The sequence below is a fragment of the Desmodus rotundus genome, chromosome 2 (genome assembly GCF_022682495.2).
Source record: "Desmodus rotundus isolate HL8 chromosome 2, HLdesRot8A.1, whole genome shotgun sequence".
Lineage (NCBI taxonomy): Eukaryota > Metazoa > Chordata > Mammalia > Chiroptera > Phyllostomidae > Desmodus > Desmodus rotundus.
The window spans coordinates 854,303-874,875 of NC_071388.1; the positions used below are offsets into that span (position 1 = coordinate 854,303).

The following is a 20,573-nucleotide window of genomic DNA, read 5'->3' on the forward strand; positions in this document are numbered from 1 at the left end:
CCAGATGGTGACTTGTTTTCTTTGGACGCACGCCCAGCAGTGGAGTTGCTGGGTCGCACGGTGCTCCTCCGGCTCTGGTTTGCTGAGGATCCGCCGCACTGTTTTCCTCACGGCTGCACAGATTGCACACCCTCCCCGGCACTTCCTGTTGACTTTCTGCTATCAGCCATCCGGACAGGTGTGCGGTGACCTGCCAGTCCCTGGTAATGAGTGATGTCCCGGTCAGCCTGGCTGGGGCCCCAGCACCCCCAGACCTTTTCTGTGCCCTTCCCCACCCACCCGCAGCGGCAGGTCCCCGCTGAGGGGCACAAAGTCTCAAGCCCACGTGCCTCCCCTGGGTCCTGCACGGCCAGGCCCGAGCTGACAGCGCCCCACTGTTTTCCCTGGGGCAGAGCCCTGAAATGCACAAAGGTGTACTACGCCTTCTCCCAGTTTTGGGGTTTGACCAGCTTTGTCACCTGCTCACAGCCTCCCATGGGGACATGTGCAGGGAGCCAGCTGAGCCGCTCGGGGTGATGGAGGTGCCCGGGGGCCCATGGAGGGTGTGTGGGTGTCTGTGGGGGACCCGTTCCCCACAGCCTATGCCTGGTTTCTGACGGGAGGGCTCTTCCTTCGCAGGGGTCAGCTCCAGCTGACGAGGGACCTTCCTCATCTCCAGGACATGCGTGTTGTCGCCTCCACCCCAGCGACACCGCCAAGGTGTGCACAGCTCACTGCTCCGAGGACCGGCTGCGAGGATGTCAAAGCAACGCTAATGTCTGCATTCTGTCCCCAGAGACGCCGATTTAACGCAGCCTCGATCCAGCTCCCTGGGTGACGCTCCTTTGCGACGTCGCCCACTCCAGAAACCCTGCTCCCACATTCCGGCCTCCGACCTTTACCCTCCCACACGGTTTCCAACAGCCTTTGACCCCACGGAGCCCCACATTTTCCGTCTCCAACTGCCACCACATCCTCCCGTCCTCCCTAAGGCACGGGGGTTCCCTTCCGTACTCCCTCGACTTCTAATCCAGTTTTCTCGGGTTTCCTCCTCTGGCAAAGCCTCCATCTTGGTTCGACCCACTCCCGTGGGCTCTCCTAAACCCAGGAGCTGAATGTAACAATTAAAACAGACCGTTGTTGCCATCCGCCTCAGGTGCACCCTATTTCTGCCTGGCAACCACATTAATGGCCCTTGCCTGGTCTGCCATTTGTCCCCGCCCCCGAAGGACAACTGCCTGCTTTCCCCAGCACCTCTCTCCGCTTCACTCGCTGTGGTCGATGTGCTGCTTTCTGCTTCACTGAGGAAACTGAGCAACTCCTTCTGTCACTGAATTGATCAGCTGATTGCAACTGGATTAAGTGTCACCCCTCGCCTGGGTCTGCCCACTGTGCCCAGGTCCCAGTTCCTCTCTCAGAGACACAGGTCGAAGAGCGTCACTCCCCACGTGGCCGTCCTTCCTGCATTAGCATCTCTCCGTCTTGATTCTGTCCACCCGACAGCCACAGCGGTGTGTTTGCTAGTCTCCCGTCCTGCGGCTGCGCTACCAACCACCGCACAGCAAGGGGCTTCAGAGGACACTGACTTACGACCTTGCAGTTCTGGGGCTCGGATTCCAAGTGCACTTGTCAGGCTCTGCTTCTTCTGCAGGCTCGAGGGGAGAGCCCTCTGCTTGTCCTCCCCAGCTTCCAGGGGCACCTGCGTCCTTGGCTCACCCTGAGAAGGACAGCCAAGTGGCCACCTCGAATCTCATCTCTCTCCCTCCCTGCGTCTCCTCTGCTCCTTCTCTGTCCCCCACCCCCGCTTCCCCAACCCTTAGGGAGACATCTATAATTACATTGGGCCCACCTGGAAAATCCAGGATAATCTCCCCTTCCCAAGACCCTTAATCAGATCAGCAACATCCCTTTCCCTCCCGGGGGATTTGTATCTCAGGGCTGGGGGATCAGGACAGGGACACCTGAGATGGGCTGCAATTTCTTCCACTGAAAAATTAAAGCCTATTGCAATGCAACAAAATTAAAAAACAGAAACAAAAACCCCACCTTCCCCTTGGGCCCACAGCCCCTTCCTTTCCGGTTCTTGCCTCTTTTAAAGACAAACACAGCCAGACTGCCTCTTACTGTGCTCTTTAACTTACCACCCCTCGACCCCCCCAGCTCTAAGCAGACTTCAGCCTCACGGCTGCCACAGACACTGCTCTGAAGGCCATCGATCAATGGTGTCCCCTTGGTGGGTGCCAGCGTCCAGTCGGGTCCGTCTGAACAAATTGCATCTGTCCCAGAGGACATCCCCTAGGCGCTCGGCACCTTCGCGATGTTGTGTCACTGGCCACTCTCCTCCCAACTGTGTCCCCCGCCTGTAGCTCTCTGTCCCCTGTCACTTCCCCAGGAATCACACAGCCATCTCGGATCTGGCACGACTGGAGCCACATCGCCACCTGCTGTAACGACCCCCGAACTGCCCGCCCTGCTCAGGGGCGCCGCTCCCCTCCCGAGTTCACGCGGCCAAAAGCCTTGTTGTTGCTTTTAACCTCCTGTCCTTTTCATGCCACCTCAGGTCCCAGCTGTCGAGACCTGTGTCAGCTTTGCCTTCACACACACCCAGAAATGACAACCTTCCACCACCACTCCCCACCCCCCACTGAAGCTACCGGCCCCTCCTGTCCCCACCCATGACTGCCATCTGTCTGCTGTCCCCACATCCACCCTTGCTTCCCATGACTGTCAGACCCTGTCACCTCTGGGAAGGGCATTCCCACTGTCGCCTAGTCCCCAATGCAAGTCTGGCCACTCCCTCCCTGTACAGGTGTCCCCTCCCTGTACAGGTGTCCCCCGCCCTGCACGTCCATGGGGCTCCATGTGCTCTGCCTTCAGGTCTCACCTGGGTCCACTCCACAAAAATGAAGCTTCCCCCCCCGGGGGCCCTGCGCCTTGATTCAGACTGACTTTCCCAGCAGTGCCCCCCCCCACCTGTCCAGTTATACATGTACCAATTGATACACGAAGGCACCAGAGGAGGAAATCGAACAGTTTGTTCAGAGCTGGCTGTCACGGGGACATCAGCCACTGTCATCTGTGTTTTGGCAAAGACGGGGCGTCGGGCAGAAGGGAGAGTGTCACAGTGGACAAGGGGGGGGGCTCAGGTGTGCACCAGCTGCAGGTGAGGGCCTGGCAACATTGGGGGGAGGAGGCTTCCTGGCAGTGGGGCGACCTGTGGGATGGGTTGGGGTGCGTGTTTGGCTCCCTCGGGTTGGTCTTGGTTGGAAACCGGAAAAAAATTAGGAAAGCTGCCGTGATTGTGTGGGGCCGATGGCGACCAAAGGTGCCGTTTGGCTTCCTCGGCTGCGAGCAGAGACAGAGCTTAGGCTCCCGGCCAGGCTGACTCGGCAGACGCCGCCTCCACCCTGGGTCGCAGGGAAGGGGGAGGCTCTCTGGGCAGGGGCGGCAGGTTGCGGGGCAGGGTCTATTTTTTACACGTGGTTTGGCCAGCATCCGCTTGTATGTTCACGCATTTGCCTCGCCGGGCGTCTGGGGCCTGTTAGTTCAGAGGGTCGGTGTCGGTGTCGGTGATGGATGGTGTGGGGGGTCAGAGCTGACGTTCACGAATTTCCTTGTTCCCGGTGCCTCGCATGCGGTCCGCGCTCAATGAGTGTGAGCTGAATGGATGAACAGAAACGGGGAGGTGGGGTCCTACCACTCTCATTGATGGCAACATGATGGATGAAGACAAGGAAGACTGAATTAAAGCAATTTGAAAAGCCAGGGTTCAGCAAATACTCTCTCCTCCTCTATTTCTTAGTGTAAATAAAACTTTGTTTGCCTGCGAAGGACTTAGAAATGACCTTTAAAACTATTGAGTCTCTAATGAGAACTTAAAACAAATCCATTTGGCAGAAGTCGTATTATGCAAGTGGCCTGATTCATCAGAAGGAGCATTTCATTGCTTTCTCCTCCTCCTGTGCCTCACTTTTGACAGGAGAACAAAGAGGGAAAGACTGGAGTTCTTGTGATGAATTTTAACCACAAACCACAGTGCGAATGTTCCTGACCGCCCAGCACGCTGTGACAGAAACCCTTTTCCCAGGCACCCCGGGGTGGCTTGTTTCTCCCCCAGCATGGACCGGAGCGCCCTCTGGTGCTCGGGTGACATCACTACTTTTCCTTGTTTCCTGCTCAGGAAGGCGTTTCTGTTTCCATGTGAACGAGACAGAGGTTTTTAGGTTGTAACGTCTGACACCTACTACTGAATTCTGGGCTCAATCATTTTGATTTTAGGGTGTCGCTAATCTGCTAATTGCCTTCAGAGCTTGGAATACTAAATGTTTTTCCCCAAATCTTACCCCGCCTTTATCCCAAATACCGGAACGTCTGGGTGCCCTTCGCGCAGCACACAGACGCCCCCGCACCTCCCGGGAGAGGCCGTGGTCGCCGTTGCCCGTGGGACCGCCTACCCCGCCTCCGCCCTGGTGGGCGCTCTGCGGGCATCACTGAACTGACTCTCCCCAGCTGACTCATGGTTTGCGAAAGATTAACCACCGTGATATTTAATATATTCTTATTTCCCTTTCTGAATACTGACTATATCTGCGAAAAGGGATCTTTTAAAATTAAATACCGAAATGATAATATTGCTTATCTCCTTGAAGTAGAGTTTTATTATTTCTTTTTTGTTGTTGTTCACTATACGTTTAATTTTTAAATGAAGAGTATTACGTAACATTTTATCTAGAATCAATCAACAAATCGATTTGGATTATGAAATATAAAAATAAAAGTAGATGGGTTTCAGGCTGCAGGTGTCAGGGACCTCAACGCAGGATCTGGTCTGGGCTCATCGAAGGCTGTTTCACACGGCCGGGCCCCTCCCTCCACACCCGCCACTCCTGAGAAGTTTGTCCTGCCCCCTGCTGGAGGCCCGAGGTCCCGTAAACTGAGGTGACAGACCAATTTCCTTGGTTCACAGGGATTTAGGGAGACCTCCCAGGAACCCTGGTTTTGGGGGTACCTCGAAGACAAGGCAGGAAACACCGACACTTCTGGATAACTTCTCGGCCCACCAACCAGTTCTTCGGAAAATTTACCACGATGGGACCACTGCTTGTTTACTATGTTTTCAACACACACTTGCTGCCGCTCGGCTGCCTGGCCCTGCGGACACCTACTCCTCCTGTCACTCACAAACTTGGCCCTGAGGCCGAGGCTCTCCAGGTGCCTGGAAACATTCTCAGAGACCCAAGGAAGGAAAGCAGGATGGAGCGTGACTGGTCGTCAGACGTGCGCGTAGTGTGGTCGCAGCAGCTCCTGCACACCTACGGGTCTGTGAGTGTGTGTGTGGGGGGGATCCGCTGTCAGCCTGTCCCCGAGCTGAGTCCCCAGCTTGTCACCGGGGGGAGGTGGACGCGGACCAGCCGGCATAGAAAGGTTCTGATTCCGAAAGATAACAGCGTTAAGGCCTGTGTAGGGCAGTAGACAAAAATACAGTGACATCCTCGCTTGTCAGCCTGATACCATCCCCACCGAATTCAGGGTTTTGGGGATTGATTGGGACCCAGCGTGGCGTCCAGTTCATCCTGGGGAGGGTGCTGGAATCCAGGCTTCCCAGCTGAGGTTGCGCTGTCTGCACTGGGCCTGACAGATTTTCGGTGGAATAAATCTTCTAACTTCAATAAATTCAATTTTAATTAAATGTTGATTTATAAGAGCCCTCCCCAACTGAATAATGCCATCTGAGTTCTAAGGCAAAACTGCTTTTCTGTCACCATTGGTTTTGACATCTGTCGGGATGGATGGGACGGAGACAGTGCCTGCGGGTGCCTGCCGCAGTCGCTGTCATGAGTGGGAAGGAGACAGACGCCGAGTCTCCTCACTGCTGGTGCCGCGCTCTGCTTGCCCACCGTCGCTCTGCAGCGGCTGGGGCCAGGCCTCTGCGGACGTCATTCCATTAAGAAGTCAGGAGACAGGAAGAGTATTCCAGCCAAGTACCCACAGATTTGATGATACCATCCACCTTTACATCAATTAGTGATAATCTACTTTGAAAAGATTCAGAGATCAATGAAGCAGAATAGATAGCCCAGAAAGAGACAGGGAAATAAATACTCATTTACTACTTGATAAATAATGCATCAGCAAACTACGGGGAATGGATTGTTTAATAAAGAGCTAAAAGATTAGCTGCTTGAAAAATTTGAAGCTTATATCTACCTGTTCCCATGCTCAAAAAAAAGTGTTTTTGGTAAGATCGTGTAAAGATTAAATGCAGAAATCAAAGTCAAAGAGCAGAATGAAAAATCTACTTGCTCCATTGTGTTATTAATTAAGGGCAGAAATAAAACACACAACTTATGTTTGTTTACTTGATTTGGCAACTTTTTATTTGGATGTTTCTAAAATCCTTTAGTTAAACTTGAAATATAAAACTTTTGTCAAAGTAGCTGTTAGCCTTCCCTTTGGATCACTAAGTTTTCTTGAAACATGGTGAACCAGTGGGCTTTCGACCACAGGTCTTGCTTCCACAGATCTGGAAAATATTCTTCTATTCTTCCTCTTGTTTTCTGTCATTTTAAATCTTTTTTTGTTACTTATCATCACTTTCCCCCATAGTTTTATTATTTCCCCCATAATTTAATGACCTCTTCTCACCTCTCTCCTCCATAGTCCTGTTTTGATCTTCTGCAAAGTTGAGTCGATTATCTCTTGTTTTTAATATGCCCCAATCTTTGAAATACACTCACAAGTTTATTGATTTTTCCCATGATGAAAATACTTGCATATCAAAAAATGAAAGTAAATAATCACATCTAAGTTTTGTATGGACGTGTGTGTACATGAGTGTTAGTGTGTGTGTGAGAGAGAGAGTTTTAGCCGTGATTACGATGGATATAAAACTTTTATTCAAACTGTTTTTAATTCTATATTAATACCATTATTTCAGTAGCAACATTTAGGTTTTTAGGGATTGCTCAATAGCAAGAAAATATGCAGCCGGGCCGACAGGCAGGCCGCTATTTACGTAACCTTTCTCTGTGGGAGACGCAGGTCTCCAGCTCTTCATCAGTGTGGGTGGCGTCCAGGTGAGTGCGAATTTACAAAACACTGCGGAACGTTTCTGGTTATTCCCAAGCGCACATTTCTAGATTATGGAATTTTTTCTCATTTTTTTCTTGTCTTGCCCTGTGTTTGGGAAATAGAATTAAAAAAGAAACTCTGCCGACCTCTCAAACTTTCCACAAGAGCAGCAGAGAAAGAAGACGTTCATTGTTGGCCAAGCCTCAGAACAAAACGGTAGAGGGACCGCCCAGGGAGCGAGTCTGCTTCCTGCAGAGCCCGGAACACCCAGCCCCTCACAGACACGGCTTCGGGATGAGCGGTGACTGCTCCTCAAGCCAGGGACTCGACAGCACCTCTGTGACGCCCAAGTTCGCCCTGGACTTGCCCGGCCACCAGGGCGCCCGTCGGGTTGCTCACCGGCCGTATCCAGAGGGCAGACAAGCCTGTTGCAGACTGTTTTCCAACTTGGCCACAGAGGTCAGGCTCCTGCGCCCCCCCCCCCCCCCCCGGGACCGGGGAGCTGGGGGCCCTGTCTCCCCAGGTTTACCTTCCAGAGAAGTGGCTCCCGCATCCAGAGGAAGTCCCGGTCCTACAGCTCACAAAAAGCCTGCCCGTTTTTTTAAAGGATTTACGAGCATTATGCAGAGGCGAGGAAGCGCTTCTAATTGCAAGTTTGCCAGAGTGAATGCTGGGAGAAAACGGAGGGGACGGAAATCTCTTCCTCATTTTCAACGAGGAGAATTAAGACCCTTATTTTAAATTGTATGTTTCCGTGCACCTGTTTTGATAGAAAGCCCATGTCCCCTTCACCGCATTTAAAACACTAAGTGCGCTCTTTGAACTGTGCCCTTGTTCCATAAGGCAAGTCCATTGCAACGAGCAGTTTTTTCAGGAAGTTCTTAGAAGCCCACTTGGGGCTCACAGTGTGTTAAAGATGGTTCCCGACTCATTAACACCCCTCCCCCCAAAATTAGAGTTTTTTCCCCTTTCTGCAACCTTGGGGTGCCTCTGACCGATGGCAAGCGGCACAGCAGACCCAGCTCCTGAGAGGGTTGGCGTTTTCTTTCTTGGACCCTTAGCCCCCACAGCAGCCATGTTCGGCGTCCGATCACCCTGCTGGAAACACAGGCAAAGCAGCCCTTCTGGCCCAGGGGCCTGTCTGAGCCCAGGCAGGCAGACCTCAGGGCCCACGCCGCACAGGGGGGGACACTGTTGTCACCGACTCCAGACCCCAGCTGACACTGACCTGGACCTGGTGCAGGGTGCGTGGGGCAGGGGGCCAGGGTAAGAGCGGCCTGGGCTCAGCAACCTGACAGAGAGAGTGCCGAGGGCGCCGCAGGAGCTTGAGGTCTGGACGAAGGAGTCCTGGGTGATGCAGGAATGACGTGGGGTCCAACAAGGCTCGGAGGTGGCACCGTGGAGCCCAGGTTGTCCCAAAGAAGCACAGGGCTGTGTTTTCTGCTTTGTTTTCTGTGCTGAAGGTGTTGGACTGACCTACAGACCTGGGAAGGCCATGGTTCTGAACTTGAGGTTGAACTCTGCCATGTTCACAGGTGGTTCTGGCTTTGCAATGTTGAGGAAAGTCCCAGGAGACGGCAGCCCGAGCCCTTCACACGCTCCATCCAGCTGGCTCGGGTCCAGCAGCTCCTTCTCCTCACGGCAGCGTCCGGCTGCGCAAGGGTCCTGCACATCCGCACCACCCCCACCCACCGCCGCCCCTCCAGGAGTCCCGCAGCTTCAGTCTGTCCCCCCAGGCAGCTGTGCAGGGGTATAGTTGCTGGATTCTGGAGCAGCCTTTCTTTTCTTTTTTCTTTCCTTTCCTGTTCTTTCCCTTCCTGTCTCTCTCAGAAGGCCTTTCTTTCCCCCTACCAGGAGGATGAAGCTTTTCCAGGGGGACAGGTTTGCTGGTAAGGGTCTCTGTGCCCTCATTGACTGGACTCACTCATTCACCATCTCCTAGCTTCCAGGGTTGTGGTTTAGCGTATTGGATAGAAATCAGAATTTTTGTGTTTAAGTAATTTATGATTGGTGGAAGCTTGGATACTTTTATTTTGCACCTGGAATTTAACTTTGACTACAAATTGTTATTAAACTTTTCCCAGGACCTCCATGAGTCCTTTTATGTGCAAGATTGCGCATTATTTTTAAGCGGTGGCCCCTCCTTCCCTCTGTCGATCTCTCTCTGAATTTGCCTCTTAGGTCCTGGAATTTATCTCCAAGCCCTTCTTGTTTTTCCTCATGAATTATTCTCTTTCTATGTTTGCTCTGTGTTCTGAGCTTTTCTTCCACTTGACCTTCCCAACGTCCCATTTGCACATTTCCACGTCAGCAGTGACCTCCCCAAATTCTCAGGCCCCTGCTGACTTTTTCAATGTGTGAAGTGAGTTACGTTAGGTACAAGGAGTTCTGGGACCCTGTGATTCGGTTGGCTTCAGGCTCTCAGTGAGGCTGTTTGTGTGAGACGTGCTCTGTTTCCCAGGAGACCGGCTCCTCCAGGGGCCTACTGGTCCTGGGGTTCGGCTCGCACTGGCTTTTTCTGCCCGTTGGTCCCATGTGGTTTCTCTCACGTGAGTCTCAGATCTCTTCCCTGTGCAAGTGAAGTCAGTGTGCTGGGGGACAGCTGACCCCAGGGCGGCAGGGCTTCTCCCTGCGGGCTGTGACCTGCAGAAAGCTGCTCTCTCTCCTGGAGCCACGGGAACAGCCTGTGTGGTCCCAGCTCTCGGCACCCTCACACTCAGCGTGGGGCTCCCCGAGGCCCCAGACCAAGGGGACCCCAACCTCTGCAAGAGTCCTCAGAGTCTCTGGCCCTGAAATTACCCCTCTCAGGCTGCAGAGGCACACAAATGTCTCCCTCCTCCCAGGGCTGCCTGTGAAACAGGCGGGCCCCTTATTGGCCCCTCCCCGTCCCCCCCAACAGTGCTTCAGGCCCAGCCTGAGGCCCCTGCTCCAGGAACCCAGGCCTCTCGTGACTCTCAGAGCCCAGCTAGCTTGGCTGGCGAGCTGCTCTTTCCTCTTGGAATCTGGCAGAACCTGCAACTTAGCAGGAAGCCCCTGCAGGCTGTGCGTTGGCTGGGCCCCAGCTGCTGCCCTGCTTGGCCCGGAGCTGGCATCAGCCTTAGGGGGAGGGGCTGCAGCGCCGGGAGACCTTCTCTGAACCAGGAAGGACGCACGAATTCCGAGGGGAAGGCCTGCGATGGGGAAATAAAACCTGTAATCCAGTCCAGAGGAAAAAGTGGTGGCTGTCAGTGAAGCGGGGTGAAGTGCTCGGTCTCTCCAGCTCTCTCCTCAATAGTCCCAGCCAGCATTTCCCCAGGGCCTTCAGGCCGACAGCTCTTGCTATAGAAATGCCAGTTATTACAGGGAGTCTGCCTGCAGGGCGGATTTGGGCAGAGCAGCCCCCTGCCAGAAGGTGCCTCTCCTGAGGAGGTGGGAAAGTGTACGAAAGTAAGGATTGTTTATTAGAGATTTGCAGGAGCCTCAAGACCGACTCAGATCCACAGGGGCCAACGGACCCAGAACCGAGGGATTTAGAGATTTCACGCTCATCCTGGGATCCCTGTTGGCACCTACGTGCCAATCACCTCTTGCCCCACCCATTGTCTCTTCCCTTGACCTAAAAGAAGCCTGAGTTCTGGGCTCTTTTAAGATGGGTTTGAGGAGCCTCTAAGTTCCCGTCTTCCTGAGTGGGCACCTTATCAATCAGTAAACTTCTTCTTACCCCACACTCAGATGTTTTGAATATTGGTCTTTTGAACCAGTGACATCAAGAAGTAAAAAGCAGTAAACTGTGTAGAGGTTGCGGGGTGGAGAGAGGCCTCAGAGTGATGCCAAGGCTGGTGACAAGGCTGATTCCGGGGCTGGGGGAAGAGCCCTGTGACCAGGAGTCACAGGGGAGCCTTGGGGCAGGGGAGGCAACATGACATCCGTTGTTCAGAAAGGTGGCTCTGGTATGCGTTGCGCGCTGGCAGAGCCAGACGCCAGACTCTGAGAACTGCGGCGGCGAAGTGAGGGCTCTTGCATCATGAACAGACCCACCCAGGAGAACGGGAGCAGATGCTCCAAATCCCCAACTCCACAGCTGTGTGTACATTACGGATTACATAGGGCAAAACTCACAAGGCACCATGGGTTAGGGGTTCAGGGTCCTGCTGGAAGCTGATGGGTCACAGGTGAGGTCAGGGGTACAAGTCATCATCTCTCCTGGTGTAGAGAACAGCTCTGAGGCCTGTCCCCATGTACCTCTGCCTGGTCTTGTGGGAAAGTAGCCCATGGAGTCCCTTCACCTTAGGGCTCAGGAGCTGGCACATACCATAGGTCCAGGCATTCTCTGGTCTGCAGAGGTCCTGACCTTGTGACCACAGGTCAGGTCTGGGCCACTCTCCTGCGCAGCCTTGGGGACGGCTGGTCATCAGGGAAAGGCTGAGTCTGCGGTGGGCATGTGTTAGAGACAGAGATGTGATTTCGAGAGCTTGGGTTTCAAGACAAACTTAATCAACGTCCGAAGGAGTGTTGACTTCACAGGGACACTTCCGGCCGGTGTTGCTGGAGGAGGAGCGCAGGCCGCTGAATCCAAGGGGTGCCGGGATTTCGAATCCACGCGACGCGACTCGAGGCCCGAGTCTCACTCGCTTCTCGTCCTGTCACGCTGTGAATGCTCAGAAACAGACGCTGTGCCTTATCTCCTTCTCCGTCCCCGGAACTCGCCCTACGTGTAGTGACAGTGCGTGGGGCATCACCCTGGCCGGGGAGTCAGCAGCAGGTCGTCTTGGCAGGGGCAGCAGGAGGTGCAGCCAAAGGGGCAGGAGACGGCGGTCAGGTGAGGCCAGAAGTCACGCCCTCTGCCTCCACGTCGTTTCACCCCATCACACGTCCCCCACAAATCTGCGCTGTGAAGCTGCATTGTAAAATGTCCTCTTCCACACCGCTGGCCGCCAATCAAACCATGTCTCAGCCCCAGTGCTCCTCTTGGGGGAGGCAGAAGCAGACCTTTGGCACGTTCTCATGTCTGGACGTCAACCTTGTGACGGTCGTCGGCTGGCCATGTGCTGATGAGGCTGGCTGGCACACCGTATGTGCTGTGCGGGTGACAAGGCGGGAGCCTCCTGGCAGCGGCCGGCTGGGGCGTCTGGGCTTACCTACAGGTCACTGAGCATTCCTACGAGAGACACAGGCGGGAGCGACGGGACTAGCTCACGTTGTGTGAAGAAGGGAGACGGGGAGCTGCAGGGGAGCTGCAAGGAGAAGGGACTGGGGCAGCTACACGAGCCTCCAAGGGTGTTTAAACGACGGAGGAAGAAAGGAGAGGGTGGTGAGTGTGGGCAGTCGGAGAATGACTTTTGAGATACTCAGGAGTGGATTCCATACGGGAAACTAGCAATGTTACAATCCTGTCTGAGGGGAAAGGTGAAGGAAATACGAAGTTGAGTTTGGGACATTCAGAAGGGCTTTGTAAGCAAAAACCGTGGTTGGTTCAAGACCAGCACTTAGAGAACTGAGCTTGCTGTCCGAGGCACTCAGTCAGCGCTCTCTCTCTTTGTTTTCGTGAGTGATTTGGCCCAAGAGCAGCATTGCCAAGGACAAATGGGCACTTAGTGCCGAGAAAAATCAGTCCCAGAAAAACACTGAAATGGTCCCAACCAACAGCAGCTAAGCCTGTGTGTTTTACATACAAAGTTCAGTTTATAAACTATACCCTGTTGAAGAAAATCTACTTTTCTGAAGAGAAAGAACATGAGCCGTAAAGTCAGACAATCCTTATTTTTCCCTCCTGACTGTTGGGTAATCGATTGAGAACAAAAAAGGGGCCACCCCCTAACCCTGACCAGCTGGGCGAGGCCCCGCAGGGCGTCCCTCCACACTCGGAGGCAGAGTCACCACACAGGGCGGTCTGGACACAACCCCCTGACTGCAGCGGGCCGTGGGGGGGGGGTGTCGAGTCCGAGGCCGCAGCTTCCCTGACGAAGGTCAGTCTTACCCTCGCCGAGCCTGCCTGTCCTCTCTGCATCTAAGCCAACACTCCTCAGAAACCTCAGAGTGGCGCCCCTTCCCAGACCCCGCAGGGCTCAGCCTCCACCCGAGCAGGAGGCCCCCGAGCCCCCGGGGCACCTTTCTCCCCCAGCACCATCCCCTCGTGCTGCCACGGGTGAGTGTTGACGACCCCGTCCCCACCCGTGTAAGGGAAGCGGGTGCCTCTCCGGTTTACCTTTTATCCATCTTGGAGATTTCTCCCCGCTTCGCTTTCCCCACCCACTTCGTGTGCCACCCACGGGCGCACGGGCCCCCTCAGCTCTCCTCCTCAGAGTCTCGCGCTGGAATGCGCTGCCGGGCTCCAGGGCGTCTTCTCAGCTGGTTCAGATTTTGCTTCCCAGCAATTGTTGTCAGTTTGGTTCAAACAAACTCATAAAAGTTCTTACTGGTTTGGACGTGTCTTGGAACAACAAACCATCCCAGGGTCTCCTCATCTGTGAATTGAACTCACCATGTAAATCTCATAAAACGTTTAATGATATGACTCACACAAAGAAGGAAGGTCTTGAATACAACCCTAACCCTAAAGCGCGAAACACTGTTACTCACAAATGCTACTTCTCGTGGTAGAAGTGTGTTTAGCATTGGAAAGGTTGTAGGGATGGCGGCTACATGTGTCATATCTGTCGTGCATAGGTTTGCTGGGACCCAGTAAGTGACAAGTATGCCATACTCATCGAACACTCGTGCATGAATGCATTGATTATGAGGTGAATATGTTATTTTATATTCTTAAAAATTAATGCTGAACCTTCCTTTATCTTTAAAACATGACCTTGATATTCTATTTAAAATTAGAGACCCCAAGACATCAGGTTTTCAAAAAATCATTACAATTTAATAAAACAGAAAAAATGGAGAATAGTGAAATACTTATATAAAAAACCAAATGTATTAATACAAAAGAAATAAAGCAAATGACACACATAATCACTTAAGCTAAAAAAATGTAGCTATAGACTTTCAAAGTAGATTACCGGTTGCATCAGATTTGGGGGAAACACTAGAATATAGTATTTCTATCCCTCAGTAACACATAACAAACATGGAGTAAGTACAAAAATTACTCTGCAGACAAAATGACTTTTCTGACTTAGGAATTCACAAAGGGGAAGATGGAGCTCAGAAAGAACAACTTGTGCTTTCTGGTTTTTGTTTGTTTGTTTTTGGTAGCAAATAAAACTAAGACATTTTATTTTTCTGTCCTCTTATCTATATTGATAAAAACCCAAGTCTTTATTCAAGTAGTTATTCCAATATTCATATGCATATATGATTTCTTATCCAAACGCCTCCCTCTCAAGCACAAACATGTAACAGACAAAAAATTTCACTGTCCTGAAGTCTTCAGTGTTTCTTAGATCACAGTTTTATCCTTCTTCTTAGTACAGCTCTGGAAAGGCGTTTGAATGCCAAGCTCCCGACAAAATATGTGCCGTTTAAAAGATGCTAATGTAGAGTGTGAGAGCCGGAGGCCCTCCGGGAGGGAGTGGAAGGCAGTCAGGAAAATGGATATCAGAGAGCTTTTTCGTTTCCTTTATCTTGCTGATTAAAGACTTTCTTAAACCTTCATTATGAACCCAGTGCATTAATTGCTAAGCTGTTTTTAAACAATTAATATTAACAGTCTTCAATCTCATCCCTGAGTCCCCTGAAAAGCAGTAGTTGAATTCTGTTTATTCAGTGTAATGGATCAGCATTTTATTTAAAATGGAACCAGATAAGCCTCTCTGTCTCTCTCTGTGAGACGCTCTCCCCTCGGCATACATAATACCGTGTCCCAGAGAGTCACAGCTGTAAAATAATGGTCTTTAGCAACCTCATTTTGACGACCCCGATGAAGGAGAAGAGATGCACAAACCACCGAAGGAAACGAATCACTGTAGACGAAGTGCACAGTGAGCCCTCCCTTCTGCCGAGAGCCGCAGGACCGCAGCTGCAGTGGGCCCCTGTGAGGAGCGTGCCGCAGGGCCGAGCAGCAAGCCCTGGTCCCTGCAGGCCCCTCTTCCAGACAGTGGTGGGCATTTGGGCCAGGTGTGTGGCTTCACAGGCCAAGTGCAAACATGCACACACCTACACATACTGGCTTCTGGAGTACACGCTCAGGGGCTTCTTCTCCGTGTGACAGCTTTTGGGGGTCGCGCGGTGGGAAGGCAGGGAGTACCTGTAGCTCCTGCTCTCTCCACGGGTGTAAGAGGCACAAGACAAGATGGCCCCCGCAGCCACCATCGCCAGCGCCGAGGTCCAGCCCAGGTAGAGGGCCTCCCCCAGCTCGCGCTTCCGGCCGTCGTCCAGGGTGGGGTTGTAGAAGTCCCTGATGATGGAGCTGGCGACCCAGCTCACGGGGGTGAGCACCACCAGGCCCGCGATGATGAACAGGACTCCAGCCGCCAGCAGGGTGGGTCTCTTGGCCCCGTCGTCGTCCCCGGCGCACTTGGTGCACTTCATGCCGAGGATGGCTGTCACGAAGGCCAGGATGGACAGCACGGCCGCCGTGCACAGCAGCCCCCTGGCCGCCTGCAGGTCGGGAGGCAGAGCCAGCAGCGAGTCGTAGACCTTGCACTGCAGCCGGAAGGTGGCCTGGCTCCTGCAGCTCATCCACAGCCCCTCCCACAGGTTCTCAAACACCACCAGGTTGCCCCCGATGAAGGCAGACACTTTCCACTGAGGCATGATGGTGACGGCCACTGTGCCCACCAGGCCCATGCCGCCCAGTGTCAGTCCAGCATACTGCAGGGCAGAGCGGGCCATTGTCCTCCGGGACCGTCTGCGCTGACTGGGCTCCGGAGCCCGGTGACCCCGCTTGGAAGCCAGGTGCTCCGTGTCCCAGGAGAGAACAGTGTCCTGTAGCAATGAACTCCGGGCCCAGTGTTTTTTCAAATAAGAGCTGCCTGGCTACTTCTAACGAGATTCAATCCAGTGCCAGCTGGCTGAGCCCCCCGCCCCTTTGACAGGTAAACTCACAAATCAGGTGGGGCAACTTTCTTGGCCAATAAAAGACGGAGGGCAGCCCAGCTGTGTCTGAACCGACGAGAGAGACTTGGAAAGGCTGGGCCCGCACAGAAATGCTCTTTGTGCTTCTCAGTTTTCCAAGAAGACAGCCACACACGTGGGCCTGTGGGCGTCGCCCGAATGCTCGCACCACCACCCAGAGACGCCCCAGCCCTCGGGATGTGGGCAGGCACACCTCACACGGGCAGTTCTGTGTACGAGCTGTGTAGGACATTTTCTAGGACTTGTCAAAATGCCAGCGTGAAAGGGGAGCAGGGACCGAAGGATTTCTCCTGCCTTGAGGGGTGCATGGGATCCAGGTGGTCAGTTTAATTTGTCCACAACTTTAATGCAGGCTTTCTGGGGTCAAGTCAGGGAACAGACTGGGCCGAAGGACAAAGCCAGTCACTCAGCACACGAGGTTTTCCTTGATGGCACCAAGCACACGGTTTTCTGTTGAGCCAGGAAACTACCTACTGGTATTTGAACCTTAATTTATGAGGAAAAAAATAGTGCAAGAAAAAAAAACCTATTGGAATTTGAATCTTGATTTATAAGAAGAAAGTGTAAAGAGAGTCTCTATAATCTTATACAGGCAGCACTCACAGCAGCGATCAATTGGCCCGGTGGCTCACAGGTGGCCGGCTCCTGTTGTTGCTCTGTCTTTGCTGTTCTTTTAGACCGAGGCAGCTGTAACCCTGCAGATGGTGCAGAGTCTGTACAAATGGCTAATATTTCTAAATAAAATTATCGTAGGACAAGGCGACTACAATCATTGAACTAGATTACACTAGGCGTTAACTACACTTGCCTTTAACACCGTGTCTGCCGAAGAAAGTAGGAGCCGCCAAGGGAAACACACGTGGACCTGTCTGCGTAAAACACAGGGCAGCCCACGCGGATGCTCTGCCATCGGGACGCCCACGCCTACGGAAGAACCAAATATGACCAAGAACCCAAGAAAGAGAAGCCTGCCCCCAGGGGACCCCGGTCTTCGCCCCTTTGTTTATGCATCGTCAGAAGCACGATTTGAGTTTAACAGTTAAATCCACAAAATTAAACTCGGTCGTGCCAACCACGTAACCCTGGCATGTTCTGTGTCTTATAAATGGAACACACCACGTCCCTGCCTCACCCCACCAGTCTCTGTCATTCCCGTTCCTGCAGCGATGAATCCGGAGCTGCCGACTGTTTAGTCTGTGTTCCCATAATTCTCATCACTACTTGAAATAATATTTGCTTCAGCCAACCAAGTAGTTGCCAGTTTCTATTGTTTTTTGTGTGTGTGTGTTTGTATTTTTTCCTGCTGCATTGACTGTTTTCAACCTGTATTTATTTTTAGATTATTTTTCGATTATTTTTCACTGTTGACTAACTGTCCTTGGCTGACCATCTTGTCCTGAGAAAACAAGTGGACGTATCAGTAGATCTCTTGGTTTGTTGCTCCCAAAACACCGCTGCACATTGCTACACGCCCTTGAACTCCTACCCTGTCCATCCTTCCCAGTGACCGGCTGCTCTTTTTGATCTCGGCCCTCAAAGGTGAGCTCGTGGGCCGGTGGCCCTCCTCGTTTGCCCCTCGCTGTGATTCATAGTCAACGACTCTGCTGAAAAGTGAACTCCTCTCTGTGCGGTGATTGTTTAGGGGCTTACTCAGCTTTAGAAACACCGTGGACTGGCGGTTTAAACTACAGAAATTAACTTCTCACAGTCCTAGAGGCTGAGAAATGGGGACTTCTGAAGGTTAAATAACTGGCCTGAAGCCACAGTGTAGGACCTCAAGTCTTCAGACTCCCGAGGCCACACTAGGGCTCACTTCGCTGACCAGATCCGACTCCCCAACTGCCTGGGGCCCACCGAGTCAGCAAGTAGAAAAGCCTGATCCCTTGCTGGTCTCTGGACCGAAGCCCCACACCATGGACCCTCCTCAGTGAGAGACAAGGCGGCTCCCTTTCCTAAACACAGCCCTGCCCAGTAGGAGATGTCCGAAGATGGACGTTGACGAGGGCAAAGGCCATACACATGTGACACACGCGTGCACACACCCTTCCGAGCAAACAGTGGGTGTGAGAGCCCACTGTGAGAGAGGACGTTCTGTTGGAGAGTCAGGTGAACCCGGCCCGGAAAAGTAATTAACCAGGCAAACAGAGCTAAGCCATGTTACTGATTAATTTACAAAACAATTAACTTTCCACTTAAAATTCAAATTAAGACTCTGCTGCCTTCAGCAACCAGTGTTTGCCAATTTTAATAGGGTCAGACATTAAGTGCCTCACTTAAAACCAACCAGTGCACACGGGGTAAGGATGTCATCACAGCGGTGTGCGGCATTCTTGGCTTTCGGTTATTAGAGAAAAAAGACATTAGAGATTATTACAACGGGGTGGACCTGCTAATCTCTCTTCAATCAGATAGTAAGAAACTGTGAGGTTGTCCAAGTTCTTATATCGAATATCCATAGAGCTTTGGTAAAGCTTTCAAAGTGATGTCTCCGAAAATGCCTTCTGGACTTTTCCCTCTGTCCGACAAGCCCAGTCCGCACCCAGGGCACCGTGGTGGGTTCTGGGGCTGGAGAAGCACAGGTGGGGGCCTGTTCCCCGTGGAGGAAGAACTGCGGGGTGAGTAAGTTGGTTATACTAAACCAAGTCATTAAAAAAATACCGGTCCCAGTCCCTGATTGTGCAGCTTTAAAAAAACTACCTTCGCCTGTTCCAACGCAATACAAACTCCGTCCCCAGCCCTTGACACGTGTGGCCTTTTCAAGGGTTCGCACGAGCGTTAACAGCTACGCTGTGAGGGCCTCTGGATGGAGCACCCGTGTGTCTTTTCATCCTCACGCTTTCCCACCACCCCACCGATTCTGCCTCCTCGCCGACGTTCATTCCAGCGTTCACCGTGCACTGGGACCAGGGAAGACTCGGGAAACCGTGCGCAGAGTCGGGTCTGGGTCACGAGTTCGGTGCTGACCTGGGACAGGTAACATTGTCCCAGCTCAGTCAGACACTATGCCAGGGTGCAGACCAGTCTTTTCTCCTCGAGAACGCTCACCACTGGTGGCACATATGCCGTGAGAGCAGCCAATCTCGCCCCCAAAGAACACACAAACAAAAGAGGCTCGAAGGCGTTTGGGGCCGTGAAATAGAACCAAAGAACCCAAGACAGACACCTCTGGGAGCCTGTGAACATTTGGCGGAGGCGGGCCAGGTGTCCCGGAGCCTCGGGCTTCCTGGTTCCCACAGCCCGCAGCTCTCGTTCTCCCCGTCCCTTCCCTGGCCCCCGGCCCAGGACGTCTGCTTTCGCATCCCTGCTGCAGAGACCCCTGTGATTATCGGACCGGGCTCTGGAAGTCCCTCAGCCAGCCCTCTGGTCTCTCAATCCCCCAGCAGCACCTGCTCTCGCTCCTTTGTTGCCAAACCAGTTGGTCCTGCAGATTAAAAAGGAGCCACACACTCACCCTGACAAGCTCAGGGCAGGGGTGGGGGGCTGCAGGGCTCCCCGACAGACGCAGAGACTGAAATCACAGCACAGGACGGCGTAAACACAGAACTTCCTAACTACGGGGAATCGTGAGGGGCAGAGTCATGTACGAGGCCGGTGGCTTCCTTGACAAGTGTCAGCCTTTTCTCTCCCTGAGCCTGCCTGTCGTCTTTTCGCATCTAAGCCAACACACCTCAGAAACCTCAGAGCGGCGCCCCTTCCCAGACCCCGCAGGGCTCAGCCTCCACCCGAGCAGGAGGCCCCAAGCCCCTGGGGCACCTTGCTCCCCCAGCACCATCCCCACGTGCTGCCTCGGGTGAGTGTTGACGACCCCGTCCCCACCCGTGTAAGGGAAGCGGGTGCCTCTCCGTTTTACCTTTTATCCATCCCGGAGATTTCTCCCCGCTTCGCTTTCCCCACCCGCTTCGTGTGCCACCCACGGGCGCACGGGCCCCCTCAGCTCTCCTCAGAGTCTCGCACTGGAATGAGCTGCCGCGCTCCAGGGCGTCTTCTCAGTTGGTTCAGATTTTGCTTCCCGGGAATTGTCGTCAGTTTGGTTCAAACAAACTCATAAAACTCCACAGGCTTGGATGTGTCTTTCCTTCGTCGTCAGTCCTGTCCAGCCCGGCCTCGTTCTGGGCCAGGAGCCGGGAGCAGGGAAGGGGACACAGTGTGTGAACAGGGCAGCTGGACGGGACAGCAGACTGAGTGGGTCTCGGCAACCAGCTAATGCCCATGTTCTGCGGATAAGGGGCCGGGAGCCCCACGAAGGCAGGCGCCGCCCCTGTCCTCGCCGACATGGTCCCCAGGGACTCACCTGGGGCCCGGTGCCCAGGGAGGCTTGCTCCCTAAGGTGACACAGGTGGGGCTGTGGTCTCTGTGCGACCCCACCCCCCCGCCCCCCTACCTCCTCGTGACTGTCGGTGACCAGGGCGGGAGCCGAGAGCACGACCTGCCGCTTCTGCGTCCCTCTGTCCATCCCTGATCGTTTGTTTTCCCCAAAGGTCGTAAATGCTGTGGGCAAACGACCTTGTCTTTTTCACGAA

The 20,573-nt window shown here is 53.3% G+C and overlaps 1 protein-coding gene across 2 annotated transcripts; it reads right to left on the reverse strand.

Annotated features, from left to right (window-relative positions):
• Window positions 1-13,685: 13,685 nt before the first annotated feature.
• Window positions 13,686-19,987, reverse strand: CLDN8 (claudin 8). Of its 2 annotated transcripts, XM_071220523.1 has the most exons (4): window positions 19,904-19,987; window positions 16,862-16,977; window positions 16,657-16,748; window positions 13,686-16,539 (listed from the first exon to the last, which is right to left on the reverse strand). In XM_071220523.1, exon 4 carries the CDS (start codon window positions 15,808-15,810, stop codon window positions 15,133-15,135), a length of 678 nt encoding a protein of 225 aa, XP_071076624.1. In that variant the 5' UTR covers window positions 15,811-16,539; window positions 16,657-16,748; window positions 16,862-16,977; window positions 19,904-19,987; the 3' UTR covers window positions 13,686-15,132. The 2 variants fall into 2 exon arrangements, with proteins under 2 accessions (XP_071076624.1, XP_045051176.2); XM_045195241.2 differs by having other exon boundaries at window positions 13,686-16,977.
• Between the last annotated feature and the right edge of the window lie 586 nt (window positions 19,988-20,573).